Source organism: Cupressus sempervirens, chromosome 6 (genome assembly GCF_028749045.1).
Source record: "Cupressus sempervirens isolate cs-2001-9-10 chromosome 6, ASM2874904v1, whole genome shotgun sequence".
Lineage (NCBI taxonomy): Eukaryota > Viridiplantae > Streptophyta > Pinopsida > Cupressales > Cupressaceae > Cupressus > Cupressus sempervirens.
The window spans coordinates 146,471,027-146,493,425 of NC_143123.1; the positions used below are offsets into that span (position 1 = coordinate 146,471,027).

The 22,399-nt window shown below is 37.0% G+C and overlaps 2 protein-coding genes across 11 annotated transcripts in view; one reads left to right on the plus strand and one right to left on the minus strand.

Annotated features, from left to right (window-relative positions):
- The window catches only part of LOC149551647 (RNA-binding (RRM/RBD/RNP motifs) family protein), a 43,123-nt gene extending 21,267 nt beyond the window's left edge, over nucleotides 1-21,856 (minus strand). For 2 of the 10 annotated variants that reach the window (XM_089787159.1, XM_089787151.1), the window contains exons 1-2: nucleotides 21,739-21,856; nucleotides 218-274 (exon numbers count right to left, since the gene is read on the minus strand). In XM_089787159.1, coding sequence (XP_089643285.1) covers nucleotides 218-252 — 35 coding nt within the window. In that variant the 5' untranslated portion in view covers nucleotides 253-274; nucleotides 21,739-21,856. Of the gene's footprint in view, nucleotides 1-217; nucleotides 275-21,672 lie in introns of all 10 variants that reach the window. The other 8 variants (XM_089787160.1, XM_089787156.1, XM_089787161.1 and 5 more) reach the window with 6 other exon arrangements.
- Nucleotides 3,453-4,270, plus strand: LOC149551648 (uncharacterized). The gene is made up of 2 exons (XM_089790120.1): nucleotides 3,453-3,636; nucleotides 3,783-4,270. Exons 1-2 carry the CDS (start codon nucleotides 3,453-3,455, stop codon nucleotides 4,268-4,270), a joined length of 672 nt encoding a protein of 223 aa, XP_089646246.1.
- Nucleotides 21,857-22,399: the final 543 nt, after the last annotated feature.

Below are 22,399 nucleotides of genomic sequence, written 5' to 3' on the forward strand. Positions count from 1 at the left end.
ACTGTCGGCTAAGTTTGAATGCTACGTGTGGTACATAGACTTACACTTGGGGTGCATGATGTCTCTTTAGTAGTTGTAACTAGGCGAAACCTAACCCCCATGTTTAAGTTTAAGTGCATGTGTTTTCCAATTCCATGGAATTGAATGATGATATTTAGGGTCCATAATGTACCAAATAATTCTTCTAAGGTGAAGTACATAAGGCAAGGAAACACACCAGTAAACATGCGGCCACTCCTCATAAGCAACCATGAGATTTTAGACACTGCTAGGACTGCAGAAAAGGTCATCAAGTGAGGGCCTACAAATAAAAGCTAAAAGGCAATTGATTACATACAGGAACAATGAATCAGGAGAAGGTTACATATGCCATAAACAAGCAAATGCTATCACAGTGACACGCATATGTACAAAACAGTAATTGCATTAGACATTTTAATAGAGGATAACCATTAAAATGAATGTCATAGATTTGAGATCCTTTGCAAATGTATGCTCACTGTTTTAGCTCACAGTGAAAAGATATGAAAAGTTTCACATGGAGACAGAGGCTGCCTTTGGGCGTCACCATGGCAATAAGTTGATAGTTACATACAAGGAGACTGTCAAAATGTAATGCCAGACATGACAGAACTATAAACATTATACGATCATTGTGAAAGGAACATATATAACAGAGATGGTGATTGACAAAACAACGTTTACAACAATAATATGAACGGCGGCAGATGAAAATATGTTCATATTCATAACTGTTAAAGCTTCTACAGTTACAATAGTATGATAAAATGAAAATAAAAATGATAAAGCTAATACAGAAAATACATGAAGCCGGGACCTTCAGGTTTTGACATTTTCACTCATAGGAAACCCAAATCAGAATGCACTGAGGGAAGAAGATTTTCAAAAAAAGATGTGCAGAAACAAGGAAAGCAAGGTTTTCATTTCAAACCCTCAAAGGATTCTCAAAGATAAAAGAGAATACACAGTTTCCTGAAAGAAGAATGTACCTGTGATATTGAGTCAGCATACAAAATTTTCATGAGAATACTACAGATAGCAGTAAAATCCATCAAACCAAACCCTCAGCCCCGCAAAAGAGCAGGTCTGAAAATGTGAACTGTAAAAATTGCAAATAAATAATTGATTCACCTGTTTGGGTTTTAGGGTTTTCAAACTATGGCATCACCATCGTAGTTTGGTTTAAAAGGCAACATTTAAATTAATAATAATAATAATAAGGTGAGTTGGCTAAAAGTCTCAATGGAGCATTAAAAGGTATACAAATAATTAAAAAATAGTACAATTAGTTTCTTACCCTAATAATTTCAACCCTATTCATTAGAACCCTAACCCAAATCAATTATGTAACCCTGATCCAAATATTAAATCGTAATTTTAGATAGGACCATTCAAATTCTAAGGGCCCAATTGGCAACGGGAATACAAGTGGAACAGGTATATGTAAATTCTTAAAATTTTGAATTCTTCGTTTGGATGCACCATATTGGAATTAAAATATGAAGTAAAATAGGAATACGTATTCCAATTTTGGCCCAAAAATGACGTTTTGCAATTCCACCCAAATAGGTGTTATTGGAATACGTATTCCTATTCCACTTTTATTTATTTTAGAAAACATAAATCTTGGGGTCCGCAAATTCCCCATCAACTATTGGCTGAACCAAACAAAGAACAGGAATACGTAGCCCCATTTTCTATTCCAGAATACATATTCCAGAATAGCTATTCCTATTCCCCTATTCCTATTCCCGCAGCCAAATGGGACCTAAACTCAATCAAACTATAACCATGACCTAATTGTAGAGTTCTTTTCTAACCCTAGCCCTAGCCCTGAGCATCAAAACCTAGTTAGAACTTTACAATCATATTTTAGTCAATAGGCTATATGTGGGAACTTTGTTCCCGTAAAATTACTTTTTTGGCTGGAAAATTGTCAGTCTTTGACCGAAAAACTATGAGCCCTTGCCATTAATTATTTTTCGACCACTTTTATCTCACTCGAACTTTAACTCCCGATTTTTTTTACTGTTTATTTAATTTAATTAGCTATTATCTACACTGTTAACTCTTGTTTATTTTCTTATTTATTTATTTATCTTCATTTTTAACTCTTGTATTTAATTTATCTATAATTTTAACTCTTACTTTTTTCCATTTATATAGAATATTAATTAGTTATTGTCTCCGCTTTTAACTCATGTTTTTCTTTCTTTTTATTTAATTTTGATTTTTAGAATTGATTGAAGCTTTAGTCTTTAAATTATTTTAATTAGTTTAGTTTTTTTACTTTAAATATTAATTTTTAGTTTAGCCAATAGGATATTTGTGGCAGGAGTTCCTTTTTTTTTACTATAATATTTATATTTCTCATATTAAATTTTCTTATTAATTTTTGAAGATTTTTTAAAGTAATTATTTTATTCATATATTTAAGCCAATAGGCTTTAAATTAGTTAAGTTTTTAGTTTTAATAATTATCTTTAAAGTTTTAGTTTTTAAATTAGTTTAGTTTTTCACTTTAAATATTGATTTTGAATTTAGCAAATAGGATTGGCAATATAGGTATTTGTATGATTGAAGATTTAGTTTTTAAATTCTTTTAAATTTTTTTAAATTAGTATAGTTTTTCATTTAAATGTTGACTTTTTTTAAGTTGGTAGATTTTAAATTAATTTATTTTTTAATTATTTTTAATTATTTTAATCATATATTTAAGCTAATAGACTTTAAATTAATAAGTATGAGATATTTTTCCACAGCAAGTTAAATTGTGATATTGTTATCAGAGTTTAACCATGTAGTTTTTGAGTCGAACTCATTGATTCATGTTTAATGAATAGTGATTTACAAGAATCCATCACTCATGATAATATATAGAACACTTAGTAGTCATTAGATCTAAGTGATTCTCACAGAGGTGAAACACCGGGACTTCACTTTTTTATGGGAATATTTTTTCGATGATAATTTATTAGTATATAGTAAATAAATAAGTAAATATTATTTATTTGATTTATTACAAAATTATATTTTATTTTACTTAAAGTAAACACCTATTGGCTCATCATTGCAAGCACAAAAGCTTGCGACTACTAGTTATAACTATCCTAAGATAATTATAATGGTGATGTAAACCTCAACCCTTATCATGAATTGTAATCAAAATCCTAATTTTAACCATAATACTAAGCATCATAACTATTTAATGTTATTTATTATTTACTAAATATGCCTACTATCTACATATTTTTTCACCGAAATGGCAACACAGCAAGCTTGACGTCCTCCTCGGCGAAGACCAGGGTTTACAGGTGCCACAACAGTGCCTTGGATGCGCAGAGACGAGCGAGATGGCAGTCATAGAGACTTTAGGTATTTTGTACCTAGATCATGGCAATTTTTAGACCGTAATCAGGAGATGTAGTATAATGACAATGTATCACAACGGAGGTTTAATCATGGATCACAACGAAGGTTTAATCATGGTCGGAACAGAGGCTCGCAGAATGATCAAAGGCCTGGGTGGAAAGGAAATGGCGCCCCACAATGTTTTAATGGCAACTTGGCGATGCAGCGTCGTTTTGATTTCAAGCAAATTGAAAGGAAGTTTTGGTGACTAAAACAAACCCAACAGGAGTCGAAGGTGGTGGCAGGTAACACTAATATTTTTAGGGTTTCTGCTTTGCCAGTTCAGAATCCTTCTTGGGGTTAGTAGGTTAAACGCCTTCAATGTAGCGCCTTTTTTCTGAAATGGTTAGGGTTGTGGCCTTCTGTGAATAAAATCCAAGCCTGGTTGCTTGATGACTGGGGAGCAAATATGGTGTTTACGCCTATGGCGAATGAATTTTATATGGTTATTTGCCCAACACCAGATGATAAGAAGGCTATATTGAGCGGAGGTCCTTATATGATGGATGGCATAGGTTTTTATTTATGTGACTGGCGTCCAAATTTTAACCCTGAGACTGAAAAAGTGAAGGAAGTTTTGATATGGGTAAATTTGAAAAACCTGCCATGGGAGTATAAGGATGATGAAACACTAAGGATGATAGGTAATAGTTTGGGTATTTTTCTTAAATCCGAGGAGGTGCTGGAAAAGAATCGTTTGTATCAATTTTCCAAAATTCTGGTTAAGATGCAAGAATGTTACTCTGTGCCTGATCGCATTGCTCTTCGCACATCCGAAGGGGAGTTTCTGGTGATCATTGACGCAGATTATGCGAATCATTTCCATCCTCAAGAATAGTTGGGGAAAGGAAAGGGTAGTATGGAGAATTTTTGCTTAGATATGATGAAGCAAATTGAACAGCAACGGGAAATCATTCCCCCGTGGTCAATCTCATTTAAGGAGGAAATGATACGCATACACAATATGACTAAGGTTTATCACGTGGATTCGGATGGAAACCACAGCAATATGGGTGGTTGGTTGGGTGGTGGTGAGAAGGTGACGACTGTTGTTCAGTCTCAACAAGTGGTGGTTCCTTCCCAACAAGACCTTAGCTCTATTGTTCCGAATACCCTTGATAAGAACAGTGGTGCTATGGTGGAGGAAGTGTCTCAAAAGGAGGCAAATGGTAAGGAAGCGGAAAGGGGTTCACCCTCTCCGAAGGGTATTAGTGGGCTGATGAGGAGATTTTCAAAGACATTCAGATTTCTCCTATTCGAACGCTGGAATCCTTTCTGGACAGCGAGATGGAACGAAGAAAAGAGGCACTAGTTTCGGAATCAAAATTCTCATATGATGAGGAGCTTGGTGCTGATGAGTGTGGGGTATTGGATTCATTAATGTTGGAGGAAGAGTGTTCCATTCGCATGACTCCATCTGGTATTCACAAATCAAAAGTTGTTGAAAAGAAGAAAAGGGGCCCAAAACCGGTGAGTGTTAAACTTGCCATGGCTGGCTGTGCATCGAACCAGGGTAAATTGTTGAGATTAGGAAGAGGATATACCTCTTCCCGGAGGCCATGAGGCTACTTTCGTGGAATGTCAAGGGCTGTAACGCCCCTGACAAACATCGCTTGGTTAAACGTGTGCTTGACCAAGCTAATTCAGATGTTGTTTTCCTTCAAGAAATGAATGAAGCTTAGTGGCAAAGGCAAAAGAGTGTTTTCTAAGAAGTTTTCAAATTGGAAGTGTGTGTTGGTTGATGTTGATGGTGCTTCTGGGGGTTTGGGCATCCTTTGGAAGGAGGCCTCTATTGGCATCTCTTTGGTGGAGTCAGGCCTTCACTAGCAACTGGTTCTCATTTCCTCTTTTCAATTGCAGATGAGTTTTTTGGCTTTTAATGTATATGGGCCGTGTCAACAGACCCAAAAGTCTCAATTATGGGCAACATTATCGGATAAATTGAGCTTGGGGGAGGGTAAGCTAGTTTTGTTGGGTGATGATTTTAATGCTATTTTATCCCTGAGTGAGAAATTAGGAGGGGCTACAAATTTAACTAGGAGTCACCAAGATTTTGCTGATTTTGTTCTCATGGAAAATCTTCAAGATTTACCCTTCTCGAATGGTGTTTTCACTTGGACAAATCCAACAAAGGTTTCACTAATATTGTTGAAAAGATTGATTGTTTTCTTTTGGGTGGAGACTGGTTGGGCACGGAGTGGTTATGCCAAGCTGACATTTTACCTCTCACAAGTTCTGATCATTTCCCCATCTGTTTGAATATCAAGGATGATTCGGTTCCAGAACGAGCCCCTTTTCGCTTTGAAAAGATGTGGTTACGAGAAAATGGTTTTCTTGATCTTATTAAGAACTGATGGAGCTCAGCTTCTAAACGAAAAGGTTCATGTGCCTTTAAGTTTTTAAAGAAATTGCAGTTCTTAAAGGAGCAATTGAAAGTCTGGAACAGGGAGGTTTTCAAAAATATCTTTGATGAGAAGTTTAAGGTGGAGAAAAAGTTAGCAGAAGTGAATGAGGTGGTCATGATTGGAGGCATGGATGAGACTCTACCAATAGGAGAAGAATCTGAAAAATGACTATGTTGTAATCCTACAGAAGGAAGAGGTCTTTTGGAGGCAAAAGTCTCGTGAATTATGGCTCAAAGAAGGAGACCGGAATACCAATTTTTTTCATAATTCAGTAAAGGAAAGGAGATCCCTTAACAAAATCTTTTCCATTAAAAATGTGAATGGAGAGACCAAGCATTGATTAATGGGGAGGCTGCAAAGTTTTTTAAAGATTTGTTAGGTGTTCAGCATGAGGAGACCTCTGAGGAGGACTATAGGGGTCTGCTAGATGGTAGTCCAAAACTGGTAACAGATGCCCAGAATAAAATATTAACTGGCTCGGTGTCTAAGGAGGAAGTCAGATGTGCCCTTTTCAGTATGGGTAAGGAAAAAGCACTTGGTCCAGACAAGTTTCCTGCCCTTTTCTTTCAAATGGCTTGGGATTGTTTGGGTCAAAAGCTTTGGGAAGTCATTGAGGAGTCCAGAAGGAAAACCTTTGTTTTTAAAGATCTGAACAATACCTTTTTATCCCTCATGCCCAAAAAGGGAGAGAGAGAGACGTTCAATGACTTTAGACCTATTTCGCTTTGTAATACGGTTTATAAAGTGATTTCTAAGGTGATGGCAAATAGGTTCAAGTTGGTGTTGCCTACTATTATTTCCTCGGAACAGAGTGGGTTTGCTCCTGGTAGATCTATTTATGAAGGCATTATTGTTGCCCATGAAGCTATTCATTCTTTGAGATTAAGTAAGGGAGTTGGGATGACGATTAAATTGGACATTCGTAAAGCTTATGATAATGTGAACAGGCCTTTCCTTCTTAAAGTTCTCGATAAGTTTGGCTTTAGCTCTTGTTGATGTAAGTGGGTCCTATCCTATATTGATTCCCCTCGTATCTCCATCCTTGTCAATGGAAGCCCCCTAGGTTTCTTTGAGATGAAAAGAGGAATCCGCCAAAGGGACCCTCTATCCCCCTTTCTTTTCATTATCCTAACAGAATTGTTGGGGAGGTCGATTTCAAAAGCTAGGTTGGAAAAAAAGTGGAATGGGCTACGGGTTGCAAGAGGTGTGGATCCGATAACACACTTACACTTTGTTGATGATAATTTTCTAATGGGGGAAGCTAGTACCAAGGAGGCTCATAATATAAAAAAGGTGTTGGAAGTCTATGGTGAAGTTTCGAGACAGCTCATCAATTGGCGTAAATCAGAGATTTTCTTCTTCAACACTGCAAGTATGACTCAAGCAAAGATTTGTAGAATCCTGGGTATTCAGCATTGGTGTTTACCTAACAAGTATTTAGGAATTCCGTTGTTTCAAGGAAGGAATAATTTGAACCTTTGGAAGGATTTGATTGATAGCTGTGTTAAGCACTTGGATGGATGGAAAGGGAGATGGCTATCCTTTGCAGGAAGGATTTTGATGCTTCACACTGTTATATCTGCAATTCCCACCTATTTGATGAGCTCCTTGAAGATTCCGATGGAAGTGCTTAAGTTTATAGAACAGAGAATGAGGAAATTCCTTTGGAATGGAACCCTCAATGAAGACAAAATTTCCTTGATAGCATGGGAAGCTTTGTGTAAGCCAAAGAAACAGGGTGGTGTGGGTCTGCCTAGATGGCAGGGTGTTAATAAGGCTTTGGGTGCAAAGTTAGTGTGGGATAAGTATGCTAATCCGAACCAATTATGGGTAAAGATTCTATAGGCAAAATATTTAAATTCTAGAGATCCTTTACGAATCCTTACTGTTAAAAATCCTCCTAAACGTTCAATGGCGTGGAATTTTTTGCTGGATTGCAAACCTATTATTACTAATCATATTTCTTGGCAAATTGGAAATGGGGAATTTGCATCCTTTTGGCACAACTCCTAGAATGGTCTGAGTAGGTTGGCGGATCTTGAAGGGGTTAAGGATCTCATTCCAATTATGGAAGCTGAATGGGGAGAGACAGAAGACTGTTATGTGGAGGAGAAGCAATCTGAGGTGGGTGTCTACTGGGGATGAAAGGATTTTTCACATTTGCAGTTATCAGAGGCACAAATCTTGAGGTTGAAAGGTATTTTTCTTGACAGGCAGATAACTCTCAGTAATAATGAGGATAGAATTATTTGGTGTGCTTCAAAAAGTGGTGGTTATTCTGCTAGATTGGGTTATCAGCTTAGGTGCCCTACTCCGGTCTCTGTTGGTTGGCCCTATACTTTGTGCTGGAATAAGTTATGCCTACACAAAGCTGGTGCCTTTGCTTGGCTCGCCTTGAAAGGCAGAATTCTTACAAATGAAAGGAGATACAAGTTTGGTTTTGTGGGCCCTTCTCGATGTGTTCTTTGTCTTGGTGCTATGGAAACTACGAATCATCTGTTGGTGGATTGTACCTTTGCTCAACATTGTTGGATGAGCCTGATGAAGCAGTTATGTTGGTCGGCCCCCTCCCAAAACTCTTTTAGGTGTTTTTCAAAGTTGGTCGTTGAACTTTAAAAAATCTGTTTTTTCAAATCTTTTGACTGTTAGCCCAACTTTGGTGGTGTGGGAGATTTGGAAGGAGCACAACAGGAGGATTTTTCAAAATAGATTGGAAAGTATGGAGATGGTGTGGGGCAGAATTCACCAAGCTATTGAGGAGTGTGTGAATGCAAATGGTGTGGTGCAGCATCTGAGGCGACCCTTCAATTGGTGGGATAGTAGAGTGCAAAAGTTATGGCCGGGAGTCAAAATTAAATGGGCTAACAATGGCGGAAGGGAGGATAAGGTGCGAATAGACAGGAAAGCGATTAGATGGCACCCGCCCAAAGGGGAGTGGATCAAAATTAATTTTGATGGCACCTCTAAAGGAAATAAAGGCTTATCAGGGGCAGGGGCTATAGCTAGAAATGTAACAGGGGACATTATTGGTTCTGCAGCGAAGCAGATAGCAGATGGAACAAATACGACTGGGGAGGTGGAGGCAGCAATCTTGGCGGTGCTACTGAAAAAAAATAAGGTGTTTGGTATCTACATTTGGAAGGGGATTCTAAAGTGATTATAGACGGTATTGTTAGAGGGATGATGCAAGCATGGATGTACCAACATCCTATTTAGAGGATTCGAAAAGAATTGGGTTGTTTTTTAAATTTTAAAGTAAATCATGTATACCGAGAAGGGAATGTAGAAGTAGATAAGTTAGCCAATTGAGCAACAACTTTCCCCAAGGTTAACTATAGTTGAAGATTTTCGAGGGGTTTTTTGTGATGATGATTTTGAATTCAGTAATGGTTAGAAGTCGGAGGACAATCATTTATGAATATAATGAGAAGGTGATGGATGTGACAGGTCCACGCATGTGAAAAATGGAAATCAATGTTTTGTATATCTGTTTTTTGTATGATAAGATTTTGTCAGAGTTGCGTATCGATTTGGCGGAGGAGTTTTACGAATATAGAGATGGAAAAGGCAATTTAAGTGTGCGTTATTAATGCACCCATACAATCGGCAAAAGCCCTCCTTTATTAAGCAAGGAAGATGGCGCTTTTGTGTTCAGTTGTTTTTTCTGTAGCAAGTTCAAAGAGAAGGCAGCAACGGAGGCCTCATTTGCTCTAGAGTCTGACAAGCAGCTAAAAGCTTTTAAGGGACCAATCAGCAAGGAGCGACTGAAGGGCCTGCTAAAGGTTAAAACGAAGGGTATGATCGAAGTTGTATTAGGAGTGATTGGCTCCCAATTCTAGAAACGAGCGGTTAAACAACGTTGCAACCTAGATGTGATTGCCAGAAGTGGGCTACGTGGCGAGGTCTTTGTTCAAGAAAAATTTGTTGAGTGGTCTCGACTCTATCCTAGAATGGTCGGTCCCGAGTGTTGGCTCTAATTTTTTCGAATGTTTCGAAGATGAGGACGAGGGGCGACGATATGGGTATATCCCCTTCCTCAAGTGGAAAGCCAAGGTGGATAAGCTATCCCTTTATCGTGAAGCGCAGCAAGCATGGGAGAAATTGCAAGCAAAACTGAATAAGCCGGAAGGTGGAGCAGATAGACCAATGACTGAATGGGCAAACTTTCCCCACCATCGATGTAGTCCACAAGGCGAGAGAATGGCATCTGAAGGACAAGGGAAGGCTCCGCTGGAAGGATAGGGTGCTTCGCTAGGTTCCATGGCTGGTGTTTAAAAGTTTTTTGTATAATTTGATAATATTGTATAATGTTTAATATAGTAGTTGGAAGTGCTATATAGCTAGGGCAGGTGGTTAGTAGTTTTTTGATTAAACTGCAAATATTATATGTAAACTCAGGTGGCAACGGTAGGAAGGTTTTTTGATGGTTATAAATTATGCCTGGTTGCTCTTGGGGAGCTTTTTGTAACTTTTTGTAACCTTTATTTTTATTAATATTTATGAATCATTACCGACCAAAAAAAAAAATATTCCTACTATCTAATAATAAATAATAAATTTATGTAGTTCATAAAAATATTATTTATTTTTTAAATCATTAAAATTAAAATTAACCATATCTATTATGTAAATTTAAAATCATCTAAAAAATGATTTATACTTGAATAATTCAATAAATTGAAAAAATCATTAAAAAAAAATTGGGTCGATAAAGTATCATATATATTAATTAATAATAATAAAAGGTTACAAAAAGCTCTCCATAAGCAACCAGCCATAGTTCATATACATCAAAAAGAACCCTTCCTACAACTACCTCCCAAATTTATAGACAATACCGATACGTAAACAACAAAAACCACTAACCACCGCACCTAGCTATACAACACTAGAAACTACAATACTAAACACTACATACAATATTATCAATTATACAAAAAAACTTCAACCATCAGCCGCAAAGCATTGCATAGCACCCTATCCTTTCGCCAACGCCTTCCCCTGTCCTTCAAATGCCATTCTCCCGCCTCATGGACTGCGTCAACGACAAGGAAAGTTTACCCATTCAGTCACTGGTTAATCCTCGCCGCCCTCCGCCCTATTTAGCTCCGCTCGCAGTTTCTCCCATGCTTGTTGCGCCTCATGGTAAAAGGATTGCTTATCCGCCTTGGCTTTCCACCTCAGGAAAGGGATATAACCGTATTGCTGCCCCTCATCCTCCTCTTCAAACATTCAGAGAAATCATAACCAATGCCCTGGACTGACCATTCCAGGATAGAGTCAAGACCACCCAACAAATTCGCCACGTAGCCCACCTCCTTCGTTGTAATATTCAGCTCCAACCCCCACGCTACCACCATAGTGGTCACAACCAAATTACGTCGTTTTACCGCTCGCTCTTGGAATTGGGAGCCAATCACTCTTAATACTGCTTCGAGCATGCCCTCTGTTTTAATCTTCAGTAGGCCTTTCAGCCGCTCCTTGCTGATCGGCCCCTTAAAAGCTTTCAATTGCTTGTCAGAGTCCAGAGCAAATGAGGCCTCCATCGCTGCCTTCTTTCTGAACTTGCTAAAAAACACAAACTGAACAAAAACGCCATCTTCCTTCCTGATAAAGAAAAGCTCTTGCCATTCGTATAGGTGCCTTTAAAACGCACGCTTAAACTACCTTTTCCAACTCTGCTTCCGTAAGATTCCACCAAAGCGATCCACATCTCTGACAAAATCTTATCATTGGAAAACATATATACAAAATGTCGATCTCCCATCCTCCACACACGCGACCCTGTCAAATCCACCAACTTCGCTTAGTGTTCATAAATGATCGTCCTTCGATTAATAACTGTTACCAAATTCAAAATCCTCCTCACAAAAAACCAATCAATAATCCTCAACAACAATTAAGTTGACCATAGTGAAAGTTGTTGCCCAATTGGCCAACCTATCCACTTCAACATTCCCTTCCCGGTAAACATGATTTACTTTAAAATTTAGAAAACTCCCCAACTCCTCTCAAATCCTCTGAATAGGGTGTTGATACATCCATGCTTGCATCGTCCCTCTAACAATGTCATCTATTATTACTTTGGAATCCCCTTCCAAATGGAGATCCATAACACCCAATTTTTTGCCCAGTAGCACCGCTAGAAGTGCAGCTTCCACCTCTGCTGTCGTAGTAGTTCCATCCACTAGCTGCTTCGTTGCAAGACCAATAATGTCACCTGTTGCATTCCTAGCTATAGCCCCTACTCTTGATAATCCTTTATTTCCTTTAGAGGCACCATCAAAATTGATTTTGATCCATTCACCTTTAGGCGGGCGCCATCTAATCAATTTCCCGTCAATTCGAACCTTATCATCCCTTCCACCATCGTTAGCCCATTTAATTTTGACTCCAGGCCAAAATTTCTGCACTCTACTATCCCATCAATTGAAGGTTCTCCTCGAATGTTGGACCACACTGTTCGCATTTATACACTCCTCAATAGCTTACTTAAGTCTCATACATTAAAAATATTTATAGAATATTTATTATGTATATATTATAATATACTATGTTATATTATGTTATTTAAGAAGCAAAAATCTAACTTATCCTATATTATCTTACCGAATTCCTTAGCCCCCAACTAAATATCCATAAGCTCCATACAGATCTCTATTCTTTTTATAAAAACATATCCTCAAATTCCATCCGTCAACAACAGTCACCCAGATCTGAAACAGAAACCAACGGGTGTTTGCCAAACTACTTAATGATTCAATGGGCACTAATAAAATTACTTGAAATGCAACATGCTCCAAGAAAAAGCCCTCGAAAATGTTTAATAATAAAAACAAAAAAGCCATGGTGAATATTTTGAGTGTACCTATTGGCAGATTGAGGTGTTTCAGCAGCCCTTGGTCCTTTGCTGCAAGAGAAAAACTTTCTGCAGACACTGCAATTGAAAATAAAAAACAAAACGTTTATTGCGAAAGCCTATAGATCTAAAGCATGTAACGACTAATCTAAGGCAACGCTATGTTTCTACTTTCAATACCTGCGAGTTCAGATTCAAGCTTTGCAGAAATCAGATGCAATTGGAAGGAATAAATTGGTAGAACAGTATAAGAAAGCCTTGAAACTACCAATGAAGGGAAAAATCAACACCAAAGGGGTAAAATCAACACGGACGCGATGGAGGAGGGAAATTTGAAGGAAAGAAATCAAGGGACAAGAATGGAAAGATTTTTGGCATGGAAACTTTTGAAGGAAAAAATTTTCTGGTGAGGCTGACAATTTGCCGATAGAAAATTGCAAAAACCGGGAGCAAAGCTCCCACATATAAGCCTATCGGCTTAATTATAATATACTATGTTATATTAGGTTATATAGCGTTAATATTAAAAAGAAATAGATAATAAATTTTTTATTATTAATTTAAAATAAAAAATAATTACTTCCGCAGAATCTGGAGGCATGTCACTTGCCTTAATATCAGTGTGTTTTTTTCCATAGTTTTCTTTACGTAGACAGTTGTTGATGTCAGCGAAGAGAGAAGAGATGGCAAATGGAGAAGAAGCAGTGAAGAACAAAATTAAAATTCAAAAGATCTGAACTATATCATATCTCTGTTGTGCAAAAAAAGGGGATGTGGAATGCATAAAAATGTCGCTTGACACCAGTGTGGATGCAAACTCCACTAATTTTGATAGCTAGACTGCCCTTCATGAAACTCATTCCGTTTCACTTGCATTGAAACAATAAAAGCTTAAAAGAAGCATTGAAAATCGTCCTCTAAATTATGGTTCCTTCCCTACTATGATAGGAATCTTAATTAAAAAATCATTTACGAAAACCTTCTAAGCAAAGTCTAATAGCTAATCCTAGCTGAGGATAATCTATAGGTTGTTAAGTGATGGTGCATGGGGAACCAGGCGATGATTAACCACAATATTTATTCCGTCGATCGGTGAGATTTTCCTAGCAAAGAATATCATATTTGAAAAACTCCTAAAACTCCAGAGATTTATAGACTAAAAGAAAGATGCATTTAGTTACGAGATTATACAGTTAAGGAAAATAAATTTGCACAAGATTGGCAGACTCTGACGGTAAAAGGATAAGAGTTGTAGATTCTGAGGCGATAGTAAATAGAAAGTTCCCAGGTAGGTATTTATTTTTCATTCTCTAGGTTTATTTAAATGAAATCCATAGTGATTGCTATAAAAGTTTTATGGTAATTTTTTAGTAATTTTTCTTTTGGCCTTTCCTTTTTGTTTGGATGTTAAAAAATCATTGTTGAAAACATTGGGGTCTAGCTTTCTTCGGGTGCTTAGACATTTTTTTTGAATTATTGAAATGTAAGGATTACTGTGAGCGTCTGCTATTTAGTGCCCCTAATGTATTTGGAATTAGTTTTTGCATTGAAATGTTGATATGGAGGTTTTTGTTGTGAATTGTTGATATTAAGGGTTTGTTTTGAAACTTTGTTTCTATTGAAAGTTCGGACCCGAGGATTTCAATTGAAAAGCATTAGGGACGGTGTATGTCATACCTTCTTAGTTAAGGTTTTGACAAAACAATGTTTTGTTTTATAGTTGAAAGAAATTTTGAAAGGATCTATCATTTAGGCTTTCTTTGAAACTAAGGGTTGTTTCAAAGTATTGGAATTTAATGTTCTATTAGTAGTTGTTTTACATGAGGATAATATTCTTTCAATCTGCGACAATATTGTGGAGGTGACTGATTTAAACTTCATTTTCGTTGAAGGTTTGGACTCGAGGACTTAAATTGAAAAGCATTAGGGACTGTGTATGTCATACCTTCTTCGTTAAGGTTTTGATTAAACACTGTTTTGTTTTGTAGTTGAAAGGAATTTTGAAAGGATTTATCATTTAGGCTTTCTTTGAAACTAAGGGTTGTTTCAAAGTATTGGAATTTAATGTTCTATTAGTAGTTGTTTTACATGAGGATAATATTCTTTCAGTCTGCGACAATATTGTGGAGGTGAGCTGATTTAGCTTCATCTTTTTGTAATTATAGGATCCTATGGTAAACAAAACAAAAAATTTAAAAATTGTCCCAAAATTGAATTTATTACAAATTATACATGCATTTTCTTTCTGTATCAGATATACAGTAACCAAAATGATTACATTGGAGAGTCTATAATATGATTACTAACAAAACAAGAGTAAGTGTCGGAAGTACTTTAGGTCTAATACAAAAACATATCTAGAATCAGACATCCATCTATGAGCATTATGTAACAGAAAGCTAAAATATCACTAAAACCAGTCAGCTCTTAGTCTGTCATTCCCCTGCCTCTCGATTCATGTTATCTAACCATTTTGGCCCTCTGTCCATCTAAGAACACTGTCTTCTCTGATCCACAATTGATATGGATGCACTTCTCTTGCTGCAACTGGTATAGGAGGTGTTGCTGCATCCAGAACAGCCACTAGTGGAACAACACCAATGGCTAGGATCACCATAGGAGGGCCTGCTGTTGTATGTGGAGGATGATCATGGTCTCTATTCAACTTCTGTTTCTGATTTCTTATCTTAGCAAGGAAGCTTTGGAGAGCCAACTCAAATTGGTTCATGGCTGGAGGGGCTCTGGCCCATGTGTACCCATTTGAGATCTCTTCCTGATACATGCTAACTGTCCCATTGTGAAGTAGTCTCTCAAATTTCCTTCGATCAAGCTTGAATGTGATGGTTACCGGAAAAGCAATATCAGAATATGCAAGTCTCCTCAGAGACTCATTAAGTGATCTTTGTACATTATTAAACAAATCTCAACTGATAAGACAGAATATAGCCATTGAAATCCTCTTTAATACCGAAATTGCCAAGTACTATCTTAGAAATAAGAATGTTTTTATGCGCAGATAGACCAAACATAAACCAAATCTCTTTGGCCACCAAACAATCAAAGAAAAGATGCATGAAGGTATCAGGCAGCAGCATGCGTACTGGGCATGTGTTAAACTCCCCCTTTGGCTGTATAACAGGGAGCTTTTGGAGCAAGAATTTCCAGAAAAAACACTTCCTTCTTAGGAGCAATAAGACTGCGCCAGAGATAAATAAAACAGGTTTGCTAGAGAGAGTGTGGGAGGTCAAGGAACCAACAGAGGTTAAGATGTTCAATAATGCCATAGTTATCAGCAAGAAGAGAGTATAATTCTTTAGCTTTTATGGACGGAAGAGGGGTACCATGGGGCCACTGGAGGGAAAGAAATCTCAAATCACTTAAGTCACAGGACAAGGGGAGTGACAGTGAAAGGCGAGCGGAGCGAGGATGGAAATGGTCCTAAATTACTCACTAGGAATACCAAACTTGGTCCTCAAGGTCTCCTAACTTACAAAAATCCTCTCACTAATGATACCAGACATTTCCTTGATGCCTTTGCTGGCCCAATTTCTGGCTGAGCAACCTTGAACTAGTGTGAGGGGTTCATCTTTGTGCACTAGGTTCCACCATATGGATTTTTCACCACATACATGGTTATTAATTGTTAGCCCAACACCACTCATTATGAGGTGTTTCACTGACCCTCATGCCTTCCATACTGTTTTAAACACCTCTGACCCTGCCACCTTAACTAAAAAGTTACCTCTAACTATATGTCCTAGTGGGAGTCCTTTCCATGAGGGTCCTTTGCGAGGAGTACATCTGCTAATGTTATTTATTAATTGTGAGCCCAAAACTACTCATTATGAGGTGTTTCACTGACTCCCGTATTTCCATATAGTTTTAAACACCTCTGATCCTACCACCTTAACTGAAATGTTACATGTAACAAGATGTTCCAGTGGGAGTCCTTTCCATGAGGATCCTTTGTGAGGAGTACCTTTGCTAATGTTATTTCTTACGAGGGCTTTCCATGATTCTTTACCTTCCATGCTTTTGTAGATCCACTTAATAGAGAGGGTTAGCCCTTGAGTCCTCAAATCCTTAAGCCCAAAGCCACCTAACTTCCTGCCCTTAGTTTACCATTCCCACTTCACCGCGTGCCTTTTCTTCCCTCATTTGCCGTCTGACCACAAAAGTTTCTTCTCAGTTTTTGAATGTAGTTAAACTGATATTGGTTAAATAGCCAAGCTAAGGGGTAGTAAATTCCATATGAAGAGAGAATCACTTGACATACTTGATATCTGCCAGCCATGGTCAGATAATGTTTGTCCCATGAATTCAATTTCTTGTCAAGATTGAGCCTTACCCAAGCCCACTTCTCTTTAAGTCAAGACAAATAGAGAATGGTATTCCCAAAAACCTAATTTGATGGTTATGGCCTCTCCATGTCGATCCATACTCATTAACCCTATTTTGGGGGAGTCTTCCCATCCAAGGACAATAGAATTAGCAATAGTAATCTTACTGCCAGAGGCTTGGCAGAAGATGCTTAACTTATTTACAAGATTCTTCAAGTTCTGATCTTTTAGAGTGAACAGGATGGCTGTGTCATCCGCGGATTGTAAATTGATTAAATCTTCCCATTTGGCAACTTAATACCTTGGACATCTGGGGAGATGGATTGGTCCCTAAGAAGGTAGAAAAGGGCATCAACAACAAAAAAACAAACAAGGCTGGGGCTAATGGGCATCCCTGCCTAACGAATCTAGAAAGCATGATAGGACTAGTTTGATCCTCGTTAATATCCACCCTGGCATTAACATCCTTTAAAAGAGCTTTGATCATGTGCTGAAACTGTGAAGGGAAGTTATGTCCTTCCAACATTGAAAATATAAATTCCGGCTCTTTTCTGTAATATGCTTTTGAAGTTTTTTTGTAATCAATCAACATAATACGAGCCTGGTGGTTCGAGTCTTTTGCCCAACTCATAGATTCCCAGCATGCAATCAACTTTTCAAGAATACATCTACTTTTGACAAACCCAGTTTGTGTGGGATTGATCACTGCGGGGAGGACATTCTCCAGCCTTTTGGCTAAGATTTTGGCAGGAATTTTGTATTATACATTTAAAAATATGATCTGCCTCTAATTTTTTTATGAGTGTTTTTATCACCTTCTTTGCAAATTAGCTTAATGATCCCAACATTAATATCCTCCTCAAAAGGTCCCTGGGAGAAAGCTTCCTTGTATACCTTGAGAAGCTCTTCACTAATCTAGCTAATATCATGCTTATAGAATTCACTTGGAAGCCCATCGGGCCCAGATGTCTTATCATTAGCTAGAGATCTAATAGCATTGTTAATTTCTCCAATTGAGACTTCCTTTTCTGACAGATCTACATCTACAAGACTGACTTTTTTGTGTATGATAACCTTGATTGTATTTCTAGCAATGGACATATCCATACCTGAATCCTCAAAGGAGAATAGCTTGCTGTAGCATTGGAAGAAGGCCGGAGAGATGTCCTGCTGATTAGTAAAACTTACTCCTTCCTTCCAAATATCATCAATCCTTTCCTTAGACTACTTGTTCTTCAACAACTGAAAGAAAAACTTGGTCCCCTTATCCCCACAATGAAGCCAATTAAGTCTGGCTCTGCCCATTGCACCTTGAATCCTATTGTTCTAGAGGCTCCTGAAAGAGTTTTTTAGCATGTCCAAGAGCAAGGGTGACTTCCAGATTAGATGGGTTACTCTGCAGTTGTCCTTCTGCCAACATTAATTGCTCATGTAAGGAAGTCTCTAGCCACCTTGCATCCTTGGCCAACTTGGAAGAGTTTCTTCTAGGAGAGGGTGTTTTGTTTCCATATATCTATGGCAGATTGGTTGACAGAAGTCCACAAGTTGAATTGCTTAATGATGAAGGCAGCATGAGTGACCTTCTCATATTCCAATAGTTTTGTGTTCAAGGCAAAGGCCCCAAATTGAGTTCTAGAGGCATGTACAACATCGTTGATAGCAATGTCTGCAATAATGAGATTGTTGTCTGAAAGTGTAAATGGCACCACTTCGACAATATTATAACCCAGGATCTTATCAAAGGTGAAGAAGTCTTTATTGGCATAGAACCGGTCGAGCCTGCAGTAGATCCTATTTCTTCCTTGCTATAAACCACACTCCAGGGTTTTCAGACTTATTTCCAGCTAGAGGAATCCAGAGGTTAAGTTTGTATCTCATCTTTTGCCAAAGGAATTTCTCATTTCCCTTCCAGACAAACTTAGAACCCCCACCCCCTTGACTTAGTTTAAAGAAATCATGTAAAAATTCATCAAAAATATCTAACTTTAAACAATGCAAAATCCGAATTGAATTCACCTTTCAAATTAGGGAAAATAAAACTTCTCACTTTCATTTTCCAAGTTATTTTCTTTGGTTAAATTATGCTGACATGATGTAGGCATCCTAAATGGTGGATATAACATAGACACAACAACATAGTGTTGAGAAAGACAGTAATGATAACTGCCACAACTATTAATGTATGCCTGGCACTATGTACTTTAGTTTATTTTAACTTTAGGAAAGTGTGTGAGGAACTAATGATGTATAACTGGGGAAAGTATGAGAAATTTTAACTTTAGGAAAGTATGTCCAATAACAGTCTTGGCTTTTACTGTTACAGGCTCATTATATTATAAAAAATTTAAGCCATAGTAATTCACCTCCTCATCAACTATAAGAGGCATATATCCTGCTTGACATTCTTGGAATTCTATTGATTCATCAGATACCTAGAAAATGCTTCTTTTTAATTCATTCACTCCTTATTTCGTAGAATTTGCAGTTTTCCCGTAAGAGAAAATGATACTTTTTTATTAAAAAATTCAGGAACAGATGGCGAATTACGAGCTGCACTCAGAAGATGATTAAATCCAACCAGTTGTCAGACCACCGGCTAATTGTTGTCCTGCTGAACTGAGTTTTGTTTTGAGTCCAGGATTGTATTTCTCTAAATACGTATGTATTATCAGTGTGTTTTATCACTATGTAGACTGTGTTGTGTTTGTAAATAAAATAATGATAATGCAGGGCAAGAGCCCATTTTATGTATGTTGTTTCTCTGCCTTGACATTTTGAATGTGTGGCGAAAACCCATTTCAATAAAGTTCTTTTTATGTCCAAATATGGCAGCTAGTTTGTTCTTGAAATATTCCTATACCAGTTCATTTTAGAACAAAATTCACTCCTTGACATTATATAAGGACATTGGGAATCGAATCCTCGTTTCAATGAAACCAACATAATTATGGCTAAACATTGTGTCATATTATGTTTGTCATTGCTAACCAACTTTGGTATTAATTAAAAATTGCACTTGTGTAATTAGTTATTACAATTACAAATGGTGTAATTCTCCATACCGCTTAGAAGTCAAATGTAAGCAAGCTAAAAATTTGTTTGTGAATGAATAGTTGTTTCTGAATGCAAAGTTGTAAGCTCAACTTAGATTCAGAGACAGAGTAGTGAGATAAACCAACTCAGCTCTGGTAGTAAGTGTTGTCTCTGCTATTTATTTGTTGAAAATTTATCATCATAAGCTGCAGAAGCAATTGTAACTTTTTCTTGATATTCAACGGAGATAATTACTGATGGCTGATGACATTTGGCTATGGCTTTAATCAATGCATCAAAAATGCCACATGAAGAGCAATAATCTAAGACATTGAAAAGCTAAGAAATATAATTTATTTTTCTAATTAGATGACATGATCTATATACAATTATAAAACACTAATACAATCAAGCAGCATGGCAGTGTAACTTCTGGAAGTAGCAATAGCAAACCAACAAAGCCTGCTGGAAAAAGAACAGCTGTAGCTGTAGCCAGAAATTCATATACTTATGAGGGGAAGTATTACTGCAAATTGAAGACTTTTTTTAAAGCAACGGTGTCACCCAATTTGTTTCAGCAATAGTCAATAACTTGGATTTCTTGATGGACCATGGTATAAATGACCCTCTTGTGATAAAATGGCGTAGTAGTGTATGTGTTATATTAAATTACTTACAAATATGATATATAGCAATTTCAGCAAAAGACAAGTAGAACGAAATCAGACCAACTGTTGGTGAAGTGTAGACAAAAGCAAATTAGCTGGATTGTTGTCACTGGAGCTAGTTGAATACGAGATAAGGGTCACAATGAGGAGGTTTCCCTAGCCATATGGGAGGCCTTGACTATAGGATAGGCTTATAACTCATGCTTGTATCCATTTCTCTCCTTTTCATGATCGGTAGGACACAAGAAAAGATGAGACCATAGTTAGTCACATATATCGACCATATGATGGTGGGGAGCAACTGTAAAACTCATGTTTAAGGGACTTAGAGAGATATGTGAAGGGAGTATTGGCTAAACAACAAACTAATGAGTAAAATATGTGAGAGAAGTTTGAAAAACAAAAACTAATAGTCCTGCGAGTTTTATGTTGATTGTAGAAAATATTCTCGAATTCATTACCTGTCAGATCTAGTTCCTACTGCAATGAATTTTGCCAAGAGTCACATATTTATCTGGTTTCTTTTCTTTATAAAGGAATTACGTTGAACAGTTGTACTATAAATCCCCTAACACATTCTATATAGAGGGCTCTCCGTATCTTTTCACCGGTATTGCGGAGAGCTTTCACAAACAGAGGCATAATCTATGATCTAAATCAGTGAACTACCCTAATATTTTCACAAAAACCATATCGATCTTAACCTACAAAATCGTTTTAAGAGAACTATGATTAGCAATGACAGATATGTATGGGTGTTGCGTGTTGGAAAGGAGGAAATCACCTAGACCTTCAAAACAGAGCACGACAAAACGAACATGGCATGAAACGGGGAAATCACTACGAGGCTTAATATTACAAAGATAATAGCGAGAAAGATAATAGCAAGAAAGATAAGATAAACAGTCGTGTCACAGCCTCAGAAAATACTAAACTCAGATTACAACGACGGCTCACAAAGAATGAAACCTCTGAAAATATGAGAACAAGACCTCTGAAACCTGTAGCAACGAGAGCTTTGAACCCTGTAGCGCCTTCAACCCTGGCAACTCGGTTCACTACAGCTCCACCTTCACCGGTAAACCCCAAAACAAGCGAAGCTTTCACGAAAACTAGAATGAGTGGGAGTTTAACGGTAACCCCATAAAATTCGTCCAAAAATATCGACACCTACCACGGACCCGACGAATTTTATGAAATATGATTAAGTGAGATTGAAATAGGAAGGAGCATACCAATGGCAACGGCTGAAACCTAAATTATCAAGTGGCGCATCCGCCAAAGTTCTTATGTTGATTGAAGTAGGTTTTGGTTAAAATATAATGTATTTAATTTAATAAAATAACAAATAAATAATAATGAAAAATATAATATTATAGTGCTAAATTAAATTAAATTACAGAATATAGTTAATATGTTATGAAATTATATAATGAAATTATATAACTGCAATGATATATTAATTAAAATAGTAAAAGAATATATAAATAAATATTATAGTATCATGCTAAATTAAAATTAGATGACATTTAAAGAATATTTATCATATCAAAGATATTTATCAACTAATTATATATAATATATAGATAAAATTATATAAATTTTTTTTAAAGTTAAATTGATTAATTTTAATGATTAAATTGTTTGATATATTTTGTTTAA